Here is a 17,830-nt window from a genome sequence, read left to right on the forward strand (position 1 = left end):
TGGGAGCCATTTTGTAGATGACATCGCCGAAGTCGAGGATCGGTAGGATAGTCAGTTTTACTAGGGTAAGCTTGGCGGCTTGAGTGAAGGAGGCTTTGTTGCGGAATAGAAAGCCGACTCTTGATTTGATTTTCGATTGGAGATGTTTGATATGAGTCTGGAAGGAGAGTTTGCAGTCTAGCCAGACACCTAGGTACTTATAGACGTCCACATATTCTAGGTCGGAACCATCCAGGGTGGTGATGCTAGTCGGGCATGCAGGTGCAGGCAGCGACCGGTTGAAAAGCATGCATTTGGTTTTACTAGCGTTTAAGAGCAGTTGGAGGCCACGGAAGGAGTGTTGTATGGCATTGAAGCTTGTTTGGAGGTTAGATAGCACAGTGTCCAAAGACGGGCCGAAAGTATATAGAATGGTGTCGTCTGCGTAGAGGTGGATCAGGGAATCGCCCGCAGCAAGAGCAACATCATTGATATACACAGAGAAAAGAGTCGGCCCGAGAATTGAACCCTGTGGCACCCCCATAGAGACTGCCAGAGGACCGGACAGCATCTCCAAACTGATATTTCAGGACTATGAATTACATTTAATTTAAGTGGATTTCAATAGAAAATTAGATAAAATTGAAAGGACTGTATAAAAATGACTATATTTATACTGTTTGTCACACTGTGTATTCACATAGGCCTACTGTATTCTTCACATAGCTCATTGTAATATATCTCGGGCTATTGCTTTACATTGATTGCATTTTGTTACACTGTTTATTATTTATACATTGGATTCTCGACATAGCTCACTGTATCTACTGCTGTCCGAGGTGACACCACAGGTCCCAAAGTAGCGTGGCAAAAATATAATACAATTCTGAGGCCCGTAGTTGTACCTGATCTGGTAACCTAATCAGGTAAAACTCCGGACCTTAAATGGTATGACGTAATTAATCTGTTGTAAAAAGGTTTCATATGGGCTATGATGGGACCAGAGTTTTCCTAATCATGTCAAATGTTTTTTTTTTTTTTTTTTACTTCTGGCCTTGACGAGGATGGAAACCCTGTCAAACTACAGCAACCTTGTATTTGTTCATATGAATTATACATCAATTACGTTTTAAAGGACTAAGGGAGGGGGGGGGGGGGGGGGGGTTCCTAGACACAGACACAGAGAAAGCAACATGATTGGACAATAAAACGCACATGGCTGAGCTTGCTTTGTGCAGGTTTGCATCGTGTTGTACTGCCCAATGGTAGGCCTAATTAAAAATGTATTTACAGTCTATAACAGCTATTGTGTTTATTCATTCCCGTTAATCATTTTGGATCGAAAAAGTATAGCTAGCCTAGTCAGCCCAGGTTTTAACCTGTCTAGGACATACATCCCGCTAGGGGAACGTTTGGCCGGAAATTGCCTGATATGTCATTATTAAAAGTAGGGGGGTAGCCTTAATGTAATCCCATTCACGTTCTCACAAACAAATGGGCTATACATATACAACGTTTAAAACCGCTTCGTTTACCCTGGCCAGAGGGACAGGGCGCATAGTAGGCTAGATATAGTATCGTTTCCATGCAATACGTCATGTCAGATTGCTAATGTTTAGCTATTAAGAATTCTACATTTATGTAACAGTTTTTGCTTGTGTCGGGGGAGTGATGTGTTATCAAGCTTGCTAAATACCAGAGGAAAACATTTGAGAGCGCGCCTTGAGCTATCGCGCGACCTGCGATTTTCGTGAATCAAGACTCGCAGCACTCGGATATGAAGGACATAAAAATGGTGTGCGAGTTGACAAATCTTTTGAATGCTAGGCGTCGATATATTTTATTAAACTAAATCAGTTGCTTCTACACTAGATTAAAAAGTGCTGTGGCAAATACCGCCTCTCCCTCGCCACAAGTTTTCCTGTGCCCCTGACTGCTGTAGGTCTCTACATATCATTCTAAGTAGTCTATATATTTTTGGTGTATATAGGCAAAGATTGCATTTGTATTACTCATACAGTGTTATTTGGGTTGTCAACTGGATTCGTTCTGACGGTCGTGATTTCTTGTTTTTTTATGATTATTTATGTAGACCTACTTGTGAGACATTTTTGCTGCACTGTTTAGGCCCTATAGTAACACAAGCATTTCCCTGCACCCTCTAACATTTGCTGCTGGGAAGCAATCACTTCAAAGCATTTCAGTAATCACACACATACTCAATTATATCTTTCATAAAGACAAAACAACATATTTCTATTCTACACTTCCTAAACAAACACATCCAGAGTATCACATACCAATATATGTCAAATATGTCTGGAACGCAGTTCTTCACAGTCAACACCATAAACTAGTAATGGCAAAGGCCCAACTATGTTGACTCAGGGTAACACCTCATACTTTGCTCAGGAATGACCACAGCTGTCTCTTTAGAGAAGAGGAAAGGTGACGGATGACAATTCATGCTAATACACATTGAGAAAACAAGCAGAGAGAGCTGGAGTCACCAGTTTGTCGGCATTATGAATCAAATCAAATGTATTTATATAGCCCTTCGTACATCAGCTGATATCTCAAAGTGCTGTACAGAAACCCAGCCTAAAACGCCAAACAGCAAGCAATGCAGGTGTAGAAGCACGGTGGCTAGGAAAAACTCCCTAGAAAGGCCAAAACCTAGGAAGAAACCTAGAGAGGAACCAGGCTATGAGGAGTGGCCAGTCCTCTTCTGGCTGTGCCAGGTGGAGATTATAACAGTGCATGGCCAAGATGTTCAAATGTTCATAAATGACCAGCATGGTCAAATAATAATAATCACAGTAGTTGTCAAGGGTGCAGCAAGTCAGCACCTCAGGAGTAAATGTCAGTTGGCTTTTCATCGCCGATCATTAAGAGTATCTCTACCACTCCTGCTGTCTCTAGAGAGTTGAAAACAGCAGGTCTGGGATAGGTAGCACATCCGGTGAACAGGTCAGGATTCCATAGCCGCAGGCAGAACAGTTGAAACTGGAGCAGCAGCACGGCCAGGTGGACTGGGGACAGCAAGGAGTCATCATGCCAGGTAGTCCTGAGGCATGGTCCGAGGGCTCAGGTCCTCCGAGAGAGAGAGAGAGAGAAAGAAAGAGAGGATTAGAGAGAGCATACTTAAATTCACACAGGACACCGGATAAGACAGGAGAAGTACTCCAGATATAACAAACTGACCCTAGCCCCCCGACTCATAAACTACTGCAGCATAAATACTGGAGGCTGAGACAGGAGGGGTCAGGAGACACTGTGGCCCCATCCGATGATATCCCCGGACAGGGCCAAACAGGAAGGATATAACTCCACCCACTTTGCCGAAGCACAGCCCCCACACCACTAGAGGGATATCTTCAATCACCAACTTACCATCCTGAGACAAGGCCGAGTATAGCCCACAAAGATTTCCGCCACGGCACAACCCAAGGGGGGGCGCCAACCCAGACAGGAAGATCACATAAGTGACTCAACCCACTCAAATGACGCACCCCTCCTAGGGACTCAGCCCCTGTAATAGGGTTAGAGGCAGAGAATCCCAGTGGAAAGAGGGGAACCGGCCAGGCAGAGACAGCAAGGGCGGTTGCTCCAGAGCCTTTCCGTTCACCTTCACACTCCTGGGCTAGACTACACTCAATCATATGACCCACTGAAGAGATGAGTCTTCAGTAAAGACTTAAAGGTTGAGACCGAGTCTGCGTCTCTCACATGGGTAGGCAGACCATTCCATAAAAATTGAGCTCTATAGGAGAAAGCTCTGCCTCCAGCTGTTTGCTTAGAAATTCTAGGGACAATTAGGAGGCCTGCGTCTTGTGACCGTAGCGTACGTGTAGGTATGTACGGCAGGACCAAATCAGAGAGATAGGTAGGAGCAAGCCCATGTAATGCTTTGTAGGTTAGCAGTAAAACCTTGAAATCAGCCCTTGCCTTGACAGGAAGCCAGTGTAGGGAGGCTAGCACTGGAGTAATATGATCAAATGTTTTGGTTCTAGTCAGGATTCTAGCAGACGTATTTAGCACTAACGGAAGTCTATTTTGTGCTTTATCCGGGTAGCCGGAAAGTAGAGCATTGCAGGAGTCTAACCTAGAAGTAACAAAAGCATGGATGAATTTTTCTGCATCATTTTTGGACAGAAAGTTTCTGATTTTTGCAATGTTACGTGGATGGAAAAAAGCTGTCCTTGAAAAAGTCTTGATATGTTCGTCAAAAGAGAGATCAGGGTACCAGAGTAACGTCGAGGTCCTTCACAGTTTTATTTGAGACGACTATTCAACCATTAAGATTAAATGTCAGATTCAACAGACAGCTCTCTCACGACATCACGTATCTCAATAGCCAAGACAAGGAGGGACCCAGGGTGCGTATTTGTACCCGTGGTGTGTGTGTTTGTGACTTATTTCTGGTTTGCTTTTTATGTGGTTGTGTAAACATGGGCCTAACTGATAAGAGAAAAGGGAGGGTATAATGTATAAGAAAGTAAATACTTCCCAGTTACAGTCAGAAATCATCAATCAAGTCATAATTAGTTTCATAACGCCAGATTATGAAAATTATGAAACAGTGCATCAGCATTTCATAACATTTTGAAAAAAGACAAATAAAATAAATCTGTTTCCCCATCAAATTGTTGTTGATATTTAAATTCGGAACAAGTAAATATATATATTTTACTAGAGACTATGATGATTGTATCAAAATCAAATCAAATCAAAGTTTATTGGATACAGGTGTAAACAGTAGTGAAACACTTACTCGCTAACTCTCCTCAACAATTAGGTACAATATCAATATCAATCAAGAATCAAAGGCCAAATAAAAAGTGTTTTATATACAGTAGGATTTATAAAATATGCTATGTCAAATTATGATGACTGGTATACAAGAGTAAAGTGAGACATGACTTGGGTTTCTCTGTATACATCAATGATGTTGATCTTGCTGCTGGTGATTCTCTGATCCACCTCTACGCAGACGACACCATTCTGTATACTTCTGGCCCCTCTTTGGACACTGTGTTAACTAACCTGCAGATGAGCTTCAATGCCATACAACACTCCTTCCGTGGCCTCCAACTGCTCTTAAATGCAAGCAAAACTAAATTTATGCCTTTCAACCGATCGCTGCCCGCACCCGCCCGCCCGTCCAGCATCACTACTCTGGACGGTTCTGACTTAGAATATGTGGACAACTACAAATACCTAGGTCTCTGGTTAGACTGTAAACACTCCTTCCAGACTCACATTAAGCATCTACAATCCAAAATGATATCTAGAATCGGCTTCTTATTTCGCAACAAAGCATCCTTCAATCACGCTGCCAAAAATACCCTCGTAAAACTGACTATCCTAGTGATCCTTGACTTCGGCGATGTAATTTACAACACTCACACATTTACAACACTCATAACACTCTACTCAGCAAATTGGATGTAGTCTATCACAGTGCATCCGTTTTGTCACCAAAGCCCCATATACTACCCACCACTGTGACCTGTATGCTCTCGTTGGCTGGCCCTCGCTTCATATTCGTCGCCAAACCCACTGGCTCCAGGTCATCTATAAGTCTGCTAGGTAAAGCCCTGCCTTATCTCAGCTCATCGGTCACCATAGCAGCACCCACCCGTACCACGTGCTCCAGCAGGGGTATATTTCACTGGTCACCCCCAAAGCCAACTCCTACTTTGGCCGCCTTTCCTTCCAGTTCTCTGCTACCAATGACTGGAATGAATTGCAAAAATCACTGAAGCTGGAGACATATCTCCCTCACTAACTCTAAGCATCAGCTGTCAGAGCAGCTTACCGATCACTATACCTGTACATAGCCCATCTGTAAATAGCCCACCCAACTATCTTATCCCCATGTTATTTTTCGTTGTTGTTGCTCCTTTGCACCCCAGTGTCTCTACTTGCACATTTATCTTCTGCACATCTATCACTCCAGTGTTTAATTGCTAAATTGTAATTATTTCACCACTATGACCTATTTTTTGCATTACCTCCCTAATCTTACTACATTTGCACACACTGTATAGACTTTTCTATTGTGTTATTGACTGTACATTTGTTTATCCCATGTGTAACTCTGTGTTGTTTGTGTCACACTGCTTTGCTTTATCTTGGTCAGGTCGCAGATGTAAATGAGAACTTGTTCTCAACTGGCCAACCTGCTTAAATAAAGGTGTTCTCAACTGGCCAACCTGGTTAAATAAAGGTGTTCTCAACTGGCCAACCTGGTTAAATAAAGGTGTTCTCAACTGGCCAACCTGGTTAAATAAAGGTGAAAAAAAGAAAAAGTAGCTTACATAAAGTTATGATAATAATAATAATGCAAGGTAACACAACAAACAGCAAGAGGGGTGATACAATCTATTTAATTGACAAAAGGATACAGCAAGTGTAGAAAACAGTTGTTTAGTGGAGATATTCTATATTTGGTCCAAAGTGCAAGGGATATGCAAGAGGCACTCCCTGACAAAACAAACCAGAATTTCCATGAGCATTCGTGAGACTGACTGATGCATGCGTGCATACATGAGGCGAGCCTGCACGCCAATGTACACCATACCTAGAAGCGTTCCCACCCACATCAACTTTGATACACATCTGAAGACTGCATGAGGGCACAGGTGAATGTGAACTTCCATAACCTACAGATGTAGGATCTTAATGTGAACTATATTGGTCAGAGCAAAAAATTATCTGTAGTTATTAGCTGGCCAAAAGTAGGCTACATGAAAAGTGCAATACTGTTAATATAACAGTGTGTTAGTGATTTACATAAATTCACTGAAAATACACACTAAGTTCATCTGCATTTCCTAAGGTGTAGGAAAATTCTCAGCAACAAAAGTGATCAAATTAAGATACACTTGTAGGATGAGATTACGTAATACAATTTCAGACAACTCCTACTGAGAAACTGATGGTTGAGGTTGTCCGATTCCTTTTTCCAGGTACAGCAGCTGCTCTTGACTATAGATTTCAACCTGCTCGTTTCTACTACCGCCCATAGTCTCGTCAAGAGATTCCTACCTCCAATGGTTCCAATCGACACTCATGTCACTTGCTACAATAGTGCCATCTACTGGACAATAACGTTGGAAAATGTACACAAATGAAGATTTTTTATTTTTGTATTTAATTATTCATTTGGATAAATATTCAACTGTCGACCACATGGACATCAACGGCATGCGAGAATAGGAGTGACAGTCCATTAAGTCAGTGTTGACAGTACAACATGTACTAGAGCTAGACAGTCAGAAGAGTTGATAGGAATAGGCACACAGAGGTTCAGCTGAATATGGTTTCATACACTACAGCAGGGTTATTGTCATTGTTGAACATAGACTGTACAAACACCATGAAAACAGCTCCAAGTGATTTTAATTTAAGAAAGGTTTGCAATCATGTTTTAGTCAAACATATTCTTGCGGTCAATTTGCAGACTACAAATTATTTGTAATTATGTCCCCCCCCCAATACGCTCACGATAACAATCAGCACCCAGCTGAATCTAGTTGATGATCCCTGCACTACAGTATACAACATGAACAATCTGAAGTAAAATACAGACATAATAAAACCAACAAACATGTAGGAAGGCTGGTGAGATACTTAGTATGCAAGATTTTAGTTATGAGAACTCAGAGGAAACTAATACTCATTACAAACGGAGGATAAATAAATGTTCACATCGTGAGAGAACGAACAAACAAACAAACTGTCTACGAGGAAAACCTAAAATGGTGGATAGGTACATTCATGGATTGTAGATGATCACATTAACGGTAATATTTAACAGTATAGCTGTTACATGGACATAAGTATTCCTGACTTGGATAGACAGCAAAAAAATACAACTGTGGCTTTAATGCACATCAACGCAGCGTTACATTATTTATAACAACCTGGAAGCATCATAGGTGAGATATCCATGCGAATTACAGTCAAGTTGTGGTTAGCTTGGATCCCTGTTTGTGCTCTATTTTTACATCAAGTTGTTCTACAAATTCTTGCATTTGAGTCACTGACGGCATTTTAATACAGACATTCACATTTCACATATTTGTTGGTTAGCTGTCTCCTTTGTTAATTGTTGCATATAAAGGTTCCCCATGAAAAAGCATATTTGATTACAAGTGCAATACAAGTGATATTTTAGCCAATTCATTTCAACAACTAGAGGACAAGGGACAAACTATAAAATAGTAAGTGAGCCATTTTAGATTTCTTTCTAAAAAATATAATATATTTGAACTGTAACACCTAACAATAGTACACTGATGGTTTTCCTGCAATCAAAACATATACATAAATATAACTATGTACAAAACTCACAAAATACAAATGACTTCTGTACCCAAGTTGAGAACATCTTAAATGACTGTATGGTTATCAGATATGCACCATTTTACACTTTTTCCCTGTTGTTCCAAGTCCCTATCACCAAAATAAACAAAGGCTCTCCCGGGGTAAGTTGTTCGACCTGTTTGTTGTCAATAAAGATAATCTTTTGGAATGCTATGGGTTGAAGTCGTTTTCGAGCCAAACGACCATGAACTGTGTTTACACTAAACTACTAAGTACCATTAGAACACAGCTCAATAGATATTCTCTATAGCTTTACCTTCAAAGTGATGCTCCAAAGCCTTTGCATAATTTCACCCAGTAGTTTTGAAAGAAGTGATCACGAGCCAAAACGGGTCACTGAAGATTGTACACAATTGTGAACAAAGTCATCGTACAATATGTTACGAATTTCTAAGTGCTTAAGATCTAGGACTGCATCTTTAAGGCTTGTGCAACTGGGGCATCAATGCATTCTGTGGCTCCCGAGGGCCCAATATGATTGTAGAACAGGGAGAACTAACACATTACATTCCATACTGCATGTGCCCATCTATTACAAGACTTTGGGCTTTTGCCATCATTTGGCTGGCTCTCTTTCTCTGTGTATTACAGTATCTACACACAGCTTTTCCTTCTACCATGCTGAAATTATAGAAACGCAGAGATTCAAATAGTGGTCCTTTAACACGTCTTGACTGCAGTGCGTGTGAGTGTTTTCCTATTAGACGGATATGAATTTGTACATATTGGTCAATGATAACCTTGTACTATAAGCAGCGCCTTACTGTACCCAAAATCCCCATTCTGAGAAGTTTGTCCTGAACTCAATACTGACAAGTGCTTCACGCGAAGAGACGACAGACTAAAACTGTTGTTCAGAACTAAACAAAGCAGCACCACAGCACAGTGATATCCACTAACAAGTATAGCGGATGAACTAGACGCATTTGAAACAAATTACTTCAACATCATCTGGAAATTTAAAAAAGTGCGTTGTTGATTTCTCAGAATAACTTCCTACCAAAAACATTCTCCATGACATGCAAGTAAGAAGCACTTTCCCCCAAGTTCACAGACAAAGCTAATTAACATCTGGTTTGCCTTACTTGGCACAATGCAAACTCACTTACACACAATGAAGAATAAGGTAAGTTCTTAGGCTTCAAGCTCCCACCAAGTCGATGGCTTTCTACTGCAACCTTGTTTGAGTCCAAAATGGCACCTAATTCCCTATGTAGGGCACTATGTTTGGCGGTCAAAAGTAGTGCACTACATAGGGAATAGGCAGCGATTTTGGAGGAAGTGAAAAGGACGTGTTCCTTGTTAAGTGCACATAATGAGTCAAAAGCCTTTCTGTAGAACAGGCTCAAAACTACAGGATTATTATCTGTAAAATGGCATGTCATTGTTCCTAAGGCATCGGTTCTTGGTTAGCTGTGCTTTTCCCCTGCATGTCTTGAACTGGCCGCGCTGTGTGGAGACTATTGCACATCGATAAGGTCCACAGGAATCTCCCTCCCCATTCCCCTTCCCTTTAAGTCTGCTTTGATCAAAGTTATCCATAACCACAGAGCTCAGATCAGATTACGCTCCCCCAGCCCTAACCTTCACCAGTAGGGGTGGGAAACATAAACTGACACTAGATTAGTGTCTAGGGGTAACTTCGTACTAATGACTACCCAGGTCCACCTGTTTAGGCCCAGCGGCCGCTGGACACGAAGCTGCGGCTGAAGGAGTAGCTGGTCTCTGAGTTCTTCTGTTTCCCCCAGGCTCCGAAGGGAACCACGATAATGGTGCTGTTGTCCTCTGAGCCATACTGGAGCGCCTAGGAGAGGAGAGACACCGCCACCAATAATGAACATTTGTCTCAATGTTTAACTGATTCTTTAAATAACCAGGAGACATATTTATTTGACAATCCATTGAGGTTATTATACAGTTCCATATAGTTCCTTTGAACTCATTAATTTGCTCAACTTACATTACATATCTCTGCTTCAACAATTTCAAAAATCACTGCTGCTCTTTGGGATAGATGTTACCCCTGCACCCTTAGTCAGTGTTTCCTAAACTCAGTCCTTGGTGACAGCAAAGGGGTGCACGTTTTGGTTTCTGCCCTAGCACTACACAGCTTATTCAAATAACCAACTAATCATCGAGTTTTGATCATTTCAATTAGCTGTGGGAAAGAAAGAAAAAACGTGCACCCCTTGGGGTCCGGAGGACTGAGTTTGGGAAAAGCTGCCCTAGGGGCTGTGGTGGCTCAAAGTGACCACTCTACCTGCTCTGAGATCCTCTGGGCGGCCTCTTTGGGGTCGTGGCACTGGTTGATGACATCACAGATCTCCTGGCTGTTCATGATGAAGTTTATGCCATCTGTGGTCAGCGCCAGGAATGAGTCGTGGACGTGATGCAGCTAGAAACAAATTAAGTTAATACCTTATTGTCAGACGTCTACAGACAGACCATGACACAAGCCGGAGACTAAGCCAGACAGTCTCCAGTGATAAAGAGGAAACACATTTGCCCTTCGGAGCTTAATATGTCACTGTTCTGAGCACCCGCAGGCTAAAGACGTGATCAACCCTGACAAGATGACCCAAACACCTCAGGGGCAAAAATGACCCAAACACCTCGGGGGCAAAAATGACCCAAACTGAGTGACAGACACTGGCTAATTCCAACCTATTCCTCATACAGTGGACTAATTTTGTCCAGCCCTGTGTGGATCTGGTCAAAATGAATGCACTAAATTAGGTTCTGGTAGAGCTGGGCGATATGGACAAAAATCCATATGAATGCACTGAATTTTCACAATAACAATAAATTGAATGATAAGTTTATAACAATGTGCACCAGGTACTTTTTTTTTTTTTTTACATTACCCTTAAAACTACTACTTTCAATGTTGTGGCCATCACTGTCCCGTTAGCAATAGCCCATATTAGCAGAGTTATTTTATTTCAAACGTCATATTCCTCTAGTAACGGCAACTTATCGTTATTATCAATATCAGTAACATGTCAGAAATGGTCGGTATCGATAATTGTCAGTTTTTCTTCCCAGCTCTAGGTCCAGGTCAAAAGTAGTGCACTTCATAGGGAATAGAGTGTAATTTGAGATGTATACACTCTGATATTGCACAGTAGATCATTTCTCCGAGGTGGTAACAGCAGACACTCACTGATATTCTCTTGGTCTCTGGCTCAGCGATCACCCCGGTGCTCTTGAGGTCAAAGTCCCCGATGGCGCGTGTCATGGCTAACCTGCCGTTGACATGGGGCTGCCCCAGACTGTTCCAGGTCACCCAGCCACCGCTCTTCTTTATTCTGGAGGTAGAGACAGACAGACAAGTGGTTTTAAAGCACGGGAGAGGGCTCTTAAATGACTTACATAGAATTGTTCAAACATATAGTAAAATCTTAATCCATAGTAGTTAACACATTTCTATTAGTGTCCAATGTGATGGATAAAACATGCCTCCTGTGACTCCCAACCTCACAGCTACCAACAAATGAATATCAGATCAAGTCTTTCTCGAGCCTGGATATCTGCCGTACCTCTCCTTCTCGTCCTTCCTCTCGGGGGTGTGGTCCGAGGTGAGTTTGAGGGCCTTGGCCTTGCGGCAGAGCATGGCGCGGCTGTCCCCCACGCTGCCCACCACCAGCTCTATACCGTCCCTCAGCAGGGCCACTGTGGCCGTGGAGCCAGCGCTCACCACTACAACACCAGGAAGTAGAGGGAAACAAGTCAAGGGGGTAAACACATCTGAAGACCACACACACACTCTACACAACTGTAAGGCCAGACACACACAGCTAACAAGAAACACACAGAGCTGATTATGGTCAACTTGTTTCTCAAAACACACAATGAATTATTCAGATACATGCTCAAAATGTATTCTCACACATTCACAGCATAGGTGGCACGTGACACACACTCACGAGTCATACTGCACAACATGAGAACAGAATGGAGGGGGAGGTTACTAGTCTAACAAAAGGGATGGCTGAAGAGAGACAGAGTCAGACAGACATGCATGTCACACTGTTTTAGGGTTACAGAAACAGAATGAGAGCAACTACAATACAGTCAGTGGAACTTTGGATCTCTGACCAGTGGTGTCATACAAAAATGTCAGAGTTACAATGAGTGACCTAATATACAGTCCTATATACAGTGTACTGGCCCATGGCAGAATACAGGAAGCAGAAGTGACAGATAGCGCTTATCAGGACTATCATCATGGTGATCAAATCTATAGGTGAGAGCTCTAGCTAATGCCTCTTTCAATAATTAAGTGTATAACACCTCAAATTTCACAACTAAGTTTCTATGTGTCATGTTTTGTACACACGGTGATTTGTGTTTTGTTCCCTCTTGGGTGTCCTTAGCAACCATTTGCATGGTAACATCCTACAGTTTCTGACTTTACAATGACCCTTATACAGCTGTTCAAATCAACTTGTGTGAGAGAAATAGAAAAGAAGAGAGGAGAGAGAAAGATGAGGAACCTTCCAGTAGTCCAGGATAGGACCCGCTGGACTCTCCATTATCTAGCCCCCCTTCTCCTTCCAAAAAGGTGCCTGGTGCCTCCAGCTCTTAGCTGGCTCCGCTGCTGTCGTAAATAACATGCACACACACACACACAGGGCATATTGGGACATTTCACGCCGTCTGTGGCCGACATTTTGGCCACACACTCAAGCTAAACTGATTGACTGTCACCATCTTGGCAATTAAACTAGGCCTTTCTCAGAGAAAACGGTCAACATTCTATGATTGCTAACATCTGGGTCTCCAGGCGACCTTCACAAAAGAAAATGGCTGCCAAAGGAACTGAAGGTAAACTTGATCCAGTATCTTGGAAGGGTGCATGCACTACAAGAGGACAACCCTGATTCTTATCTGCAGGGCATCCAGTGGAGGGGTTTGTTTAGAATGCTTGTCTGCCACATACATGTCCTAACCTGTGCTTTGCAGTCTGAGAATGGTGACCCTGGGTATTAATGTTTAGCTTTCACAGCACTGGAGGCAGCGACTGAAAATACACGTTAGCTCCATTTAGGATCGGTTAAGTCCTCATAGCTCTTGGCAGAGCAGCCACATTGATAAGTTAGGCTATTCGTTAATATTTCAACACAAGCTAATCTAAAGACTTTAGCTTCAAAACTAGGTTAAGTTTAACATAAAAACTCAGTGCGGTCTACATACATTGTCAGTACAGAGACAGTCTATATACATTGTCAGTACAGAGACAGTCTATCTACATTCCCTGACGTGTAACATCACAGACGGAACCTACCATGAGGGAAGAAGTGGAGGTGTCTTGCCAAGGCTTTGTCCAGTTCAAGGAATGCTTTAGTAAGAACAACTTCCAGATTGTCCTCCTCTGCTACAAGATCCCTGAAATAACACCAAAACACATTCAATCAATCAGATTCATTTCCTGCCATCTCAATGGTCTCAGCCTGACCTCTTATGAGATTTTGAAAGTATAAAAAGGATAAAAACTAAATTGAAGTGCATTTTTTTCTCCAGTCCATTCAATACACATTAGGCCATAAACTGATCCTGCAGGCCAATGCCCTGACTAAACACAGATCATATAACCCAGCCACTTACTTAATGTACTTCTCCATGTACTTGTCGCAGAAGTCTGCCGCCTCAGGCCCTCCGTGGCCGTCGAACACGGCAAAGTAGAGGATATTGTCTGTCATCTGGGAGACCTGGAAGCGGTCCTCGTTCTCCCGCCGGTGGCCGATGAGCGAGGCGCAGCCCACCTTGGACAGGCTGACCTTGGGGATGGGCTTGCCGTACTTGATGGAGGGTGACAGGTTGATGGGCTCATCTATGCGGTTGTCCCAGATGCCGAACGAGTCCCAGGTGGTGGGCTTGCCGCTGCTGTCCGGGTCGAAGCGCGTGTTGCTGGCCCGCAGCAGGCCCAGGTGGAGAGGCCGTTGGAGGGGGAGGTCATCCTGCAGGGGTAGGACACTCACTAGGGCTGTCTGGAGGAAACCCCTCTGTCGCATGGCCTGAGTCCCCCCCGACCGGGCCAGGTGGATGAGAGCGGAGGCTGACATGGTCACCAACCCAGCAACAGCAGCAGACTCCTCCTCACGGGGAGAGAGATCCTCTGGCCAACAACACAGGTTACACTAGAGCAGAGTCTTCTGGATAGCAAATAGGCTAACAATTGGGGAAGAATGATAGACAGCTATTAGATTGAATGTCAAGGCTACAGAGTGGCTGAGTTCCAATAGATGTCACAGGAATGGATGGTGGCTGGATTGATATTTCTGTGTTTGTTGATGCAGGATACTCTCTCTCTCTCTGTGTCTCTTGACTCCATACAACAGAAAATGCATGTGAAATAGCCTACTTAATTAAATCAAATGTTCTTCTCTACTCCATATGTAGGCCTAGCCACATCTTAAGATAGGTTATGTGGAACTTTATAGTGCAGTTTTAAGGCCTCGGTCATCATTGGTCTAACATGATGGCCCTTCCCTGGACACTGTGCTATCTAACCTCCAAACGAGCTTCAATGCCATACAACACTCCTTCCGTGGCCTCCAACTGCTCTTAAACGCTAGTAAAACCAAATGCATGCTTTTCAACCGTTTGCTGCCTGCACCCGCACGCCCTGACTAGCATCACCACCCTGGATGGTTCCGACCTAGAATATGTGGACATCTATAAGTACCTAGGTGTCTGGCTAGACTGTAAACTCTCCTTCCAGACTCATATCAAACATCTCCAATCTAAAATCAAATCTAGAGTCGGCTTTCTATTTCGCAACAAAGCCTCCTTCACTCATGCTGCCAAACATACCCTCGTAAAACTGACTATCCTACCGATCCTCAACTTCGGCGATGTCATCTACAAAATAGCTTCCAATACTCTACTCAGCAAACTGGATGCAGTTTATCACAGTGCCATCCGTTTTGTTACTAAAGCACCTTATACCACCCACCATTGCGACCTGTATGCTCTAGTCGGCTGGCCCTCGCTACATATTCGTCACCAGACCCACTGGCTCCAGGTCATCTACAAGTCCATGCTAGGTAAAGCTCCGCCTTATCTCAGTTCACTGGTGACGATGGCAACACCCACCCGTAGCACGCGCTCCAGCAGGTGTATCTCACTGATCATCCCTAAAGCCAACACCTCATTTGGCCGCCTTTCCTTCCAGTTCTCTGCTGCCTGTGACTGGAACGAATTGCAAAATGTTTTGAAGTTGGAGACTTTTATCCTCCCTCACCAACTTTAAACATCTGCTACCTGAGCAGCTAACCGATCGCTGCAGCTGTACATAGTCCATCGGTAAATAGCCCAACCAATTTACCTACCTCATCCCCATACTGTTTTTATTTATTTACTTTTCTGCTCTTTTGCACACCTGTATCTCTACCTGCACATGACCATCTGATCATTCATCACTCCAGTGTTAATCTGCTAAATTGTAATTATTCCCTCCTACGGCCTATTTATTGCCTACCTCCTCGTGCCTTTTGCACACAATGTATATAGACTATTTTTTTCTACTGTGTTATTGACTTGTTTATTGTTTACTCCATGTGTAACTCTGTGTTGTTGTCTGTTCACACTGCTATGCTTTATCTTGGCCAGGTCGCATTGTAAATGGGAACTTGTTCTCAACCTAGCCTACCTGGTTAAATAAAGGTGAAATAAATACAATTAAATACAATTGTAAGTGTCAGGATGCTTCACTTGCTGTGTTGCCTATATTTCTTCTTTGTCACACCTGTCCTGAAGCATTCTGAACATTTGTCAGAATCAGTTGATAAAATAATGCAGTTATCACTTATCGTTAACTGGTGCAGCTAAAGAGCATGAACACTAGACATGAGTCAACAGCACTTGTTATTTTACTACAGCTGAATAAATATCTAATTATTCCAAATATTTCAGAAGGCTCATTAACAGGCATGCACAAAAGTATAAATAGATTGAAAAAATATATAATAATTATTGACAATGTTAACGTTAGTCCATTGCTGAAGTGTATTTTTCTAATGTAAACACAAACTTGACAAACCCGCATGACGCAACACCATATCCCATAATCAACAAGCTAGCTTGCTAACTAGCAACCAAACAAGCTACTGCTCGGCTAGTTAGATAGCTGTAGTGCTGTGCATAATGTTAACTAATTGTTTCGCCAACGAACCTTGTTTATTTAATCACACTAACGTTAAATAGTAAGGATAAACGATAAAGTGTTCCTAATTTGACACTATTTTTAGCTCATTTGCTAGGTAGAGCTATGCTAACAGTAGCTAGCAAAATAATCAATGATTTGTGCAGCCTATCTCCCGCACTTTGACAACAATCACATTTCTTCGGTATCTCTCTGCAGAAAACGTATTTTTACCTTTACAACTCTTTACAACGTCTTCGTATATGTTGCAAAAGCTGCACAGCGTACATTTAAATTAATCAAAAGTGTCCGTGTGTTGAGTGCGGAACGCTATCAAACAAGAAGAGGAACTGCGCCTGTCACCCGCGCAGCACGAATCAGCATGCTGGAAACATTTACGCCTCCCTCCCACCCAGTTGTCACTAGTTACCACAGCCACAAAATCATTGGCTAAAATGAATGAAAACAGAAAATAGCTTTTTGGTCTTAATTTAAGGTTATGGTTAGGTATGAGGTCAGCAGTGAGGTTAAGGTTAGGGTAAGGCTTAAAGTCAGATCTTAAGAAGATAAATTGTAGAAATAGTTGGGGTTTAGACATAATTACGACTTTATGGATGTGGTAACTAGGAGCTCTCTCTCTCACACACACACACACACACACACACACACGTAGAGCCCAATACAGCCAACCTATGTGGACCACACTTTAGTCATCAGTCAATCATCACATCATCATGTTCTGCTGGGGAGACGGTTCGAGTGGACAGTTTGGTCTAAACTTTGAGAATGTGTCTGTTCCTATAGCAGGGAATATATTCTCTGATAAAGTCACAGAAATTGCTTGTGGGGAGCAACACACTTTATTTCTCACCGTAGATGGCAGGATCCTATCATGTGGGCGCAACTCAAAGGGACAACTTGGTAGACAGAAGAAAAGAGATTCAAAACTACCAGGTAATACATCATTTAATTATATCGGACTATTTGGGTGTAAGGATCGCTATGTAGACTATTTCGAATTAAAGCGCTGCTAAAAGGATGCTTGCTTCTGAATTATTTTATTCTTTATCATTATGCTAACATTTCTGTTCACTATATTTTTAATAATTACAGATTATATTAAAATGTGTAGTAGCCGATATTTAGCCTAGTGAACTTTACCACAACTTTCAGAAATTGGAACACTATCCCTCAATAAAACTACAACATCGGCTCAGTTTCAGTTTCGTTTCTCCATCCAAATCAGAAGAACGAAGGTGAACTGTTGCTATGTTCACAGACATCATAAACAAATTATTAAAGTCAATCAAA

The 17,830-nt window shown here is 42.5% G+C and overlaps 2 protein-coding genes across 5 annotated transcripts in view; one reads left to right on the top strand and one right to left on the bottom strand.

The window, feature by feature from the left end:
* Positions 1-7,105: 7,105 nt before the first annotated feature.
* LOC109876595 (protein phosphatase 1K, mitochondrial) lies at positions 7,106-16,893 on the bottom strand. The gene is made up of 7 exons (XM_020468999.2): positions 16,754-16,893; positions 13,981-14,544; positions 13,661-13,761; positions 11,913-12,072; positions 11,537-11,681; positions 10,634-10,768; positions 7,106-10,177 (listed from the first exon to the last, which is right to left on the bottom strand). The coding sequence occupies exons 2-7, from the start codon at positions 14,436-14,438 to the stop codon at positions 10,046-10,048; spliced, it is 1,131 nt and encodes a 376-aa protein (XP_020324588.2). The 5' UTR covers positions 14,439-14,544; positions 16,754-16,893; the 3' UTR covers positions 7,106-10,045.
* Positions 16,894-17,165: 272 nt separating this feature from the next.
* The window catches only part of LOC109877635 (probable E3 ubiquitin-protein ligase HERC6), a 44,492-nt gene continuing 43,827 nt past the window's right edge, over positions 17,166-17,830 (top strand). Inside the window, exon 1 of one of the 4 annotated variants that reach the window (XM_031828310.1) lies at positions 17,166-17,473. In XM_031828310.1, coding sequence (XP_031684170.1) covers positions 17,254-17,473 — 220 coding nt within the window. In that variant the 5' untranslated portion in view covers positions 17,166-17,253. The remainder of the gene's footprint in view (positions 17,474-17,830) is intronic. The other 3 variants (XM_031828313.1, XM_031828312.1, XM_031828311.1) reach the window with 3 other exon arrangements.

The sequence above is a fragment of the Oncorhynchus kisutch genome, linkage group LG7, assembly GCF_002021735.2.
Source record: "Oncorhynchus kisutch isolate 150728-3 linkage group LG7, Okis_V2, whole genome shotgun sequence".
NCBI lineage: Eukaryota > Metazoa > Chordata > Actinopteri > Salmoniformes > Salmonidae > Oncorhynchus > Oncorhynchus kisutch.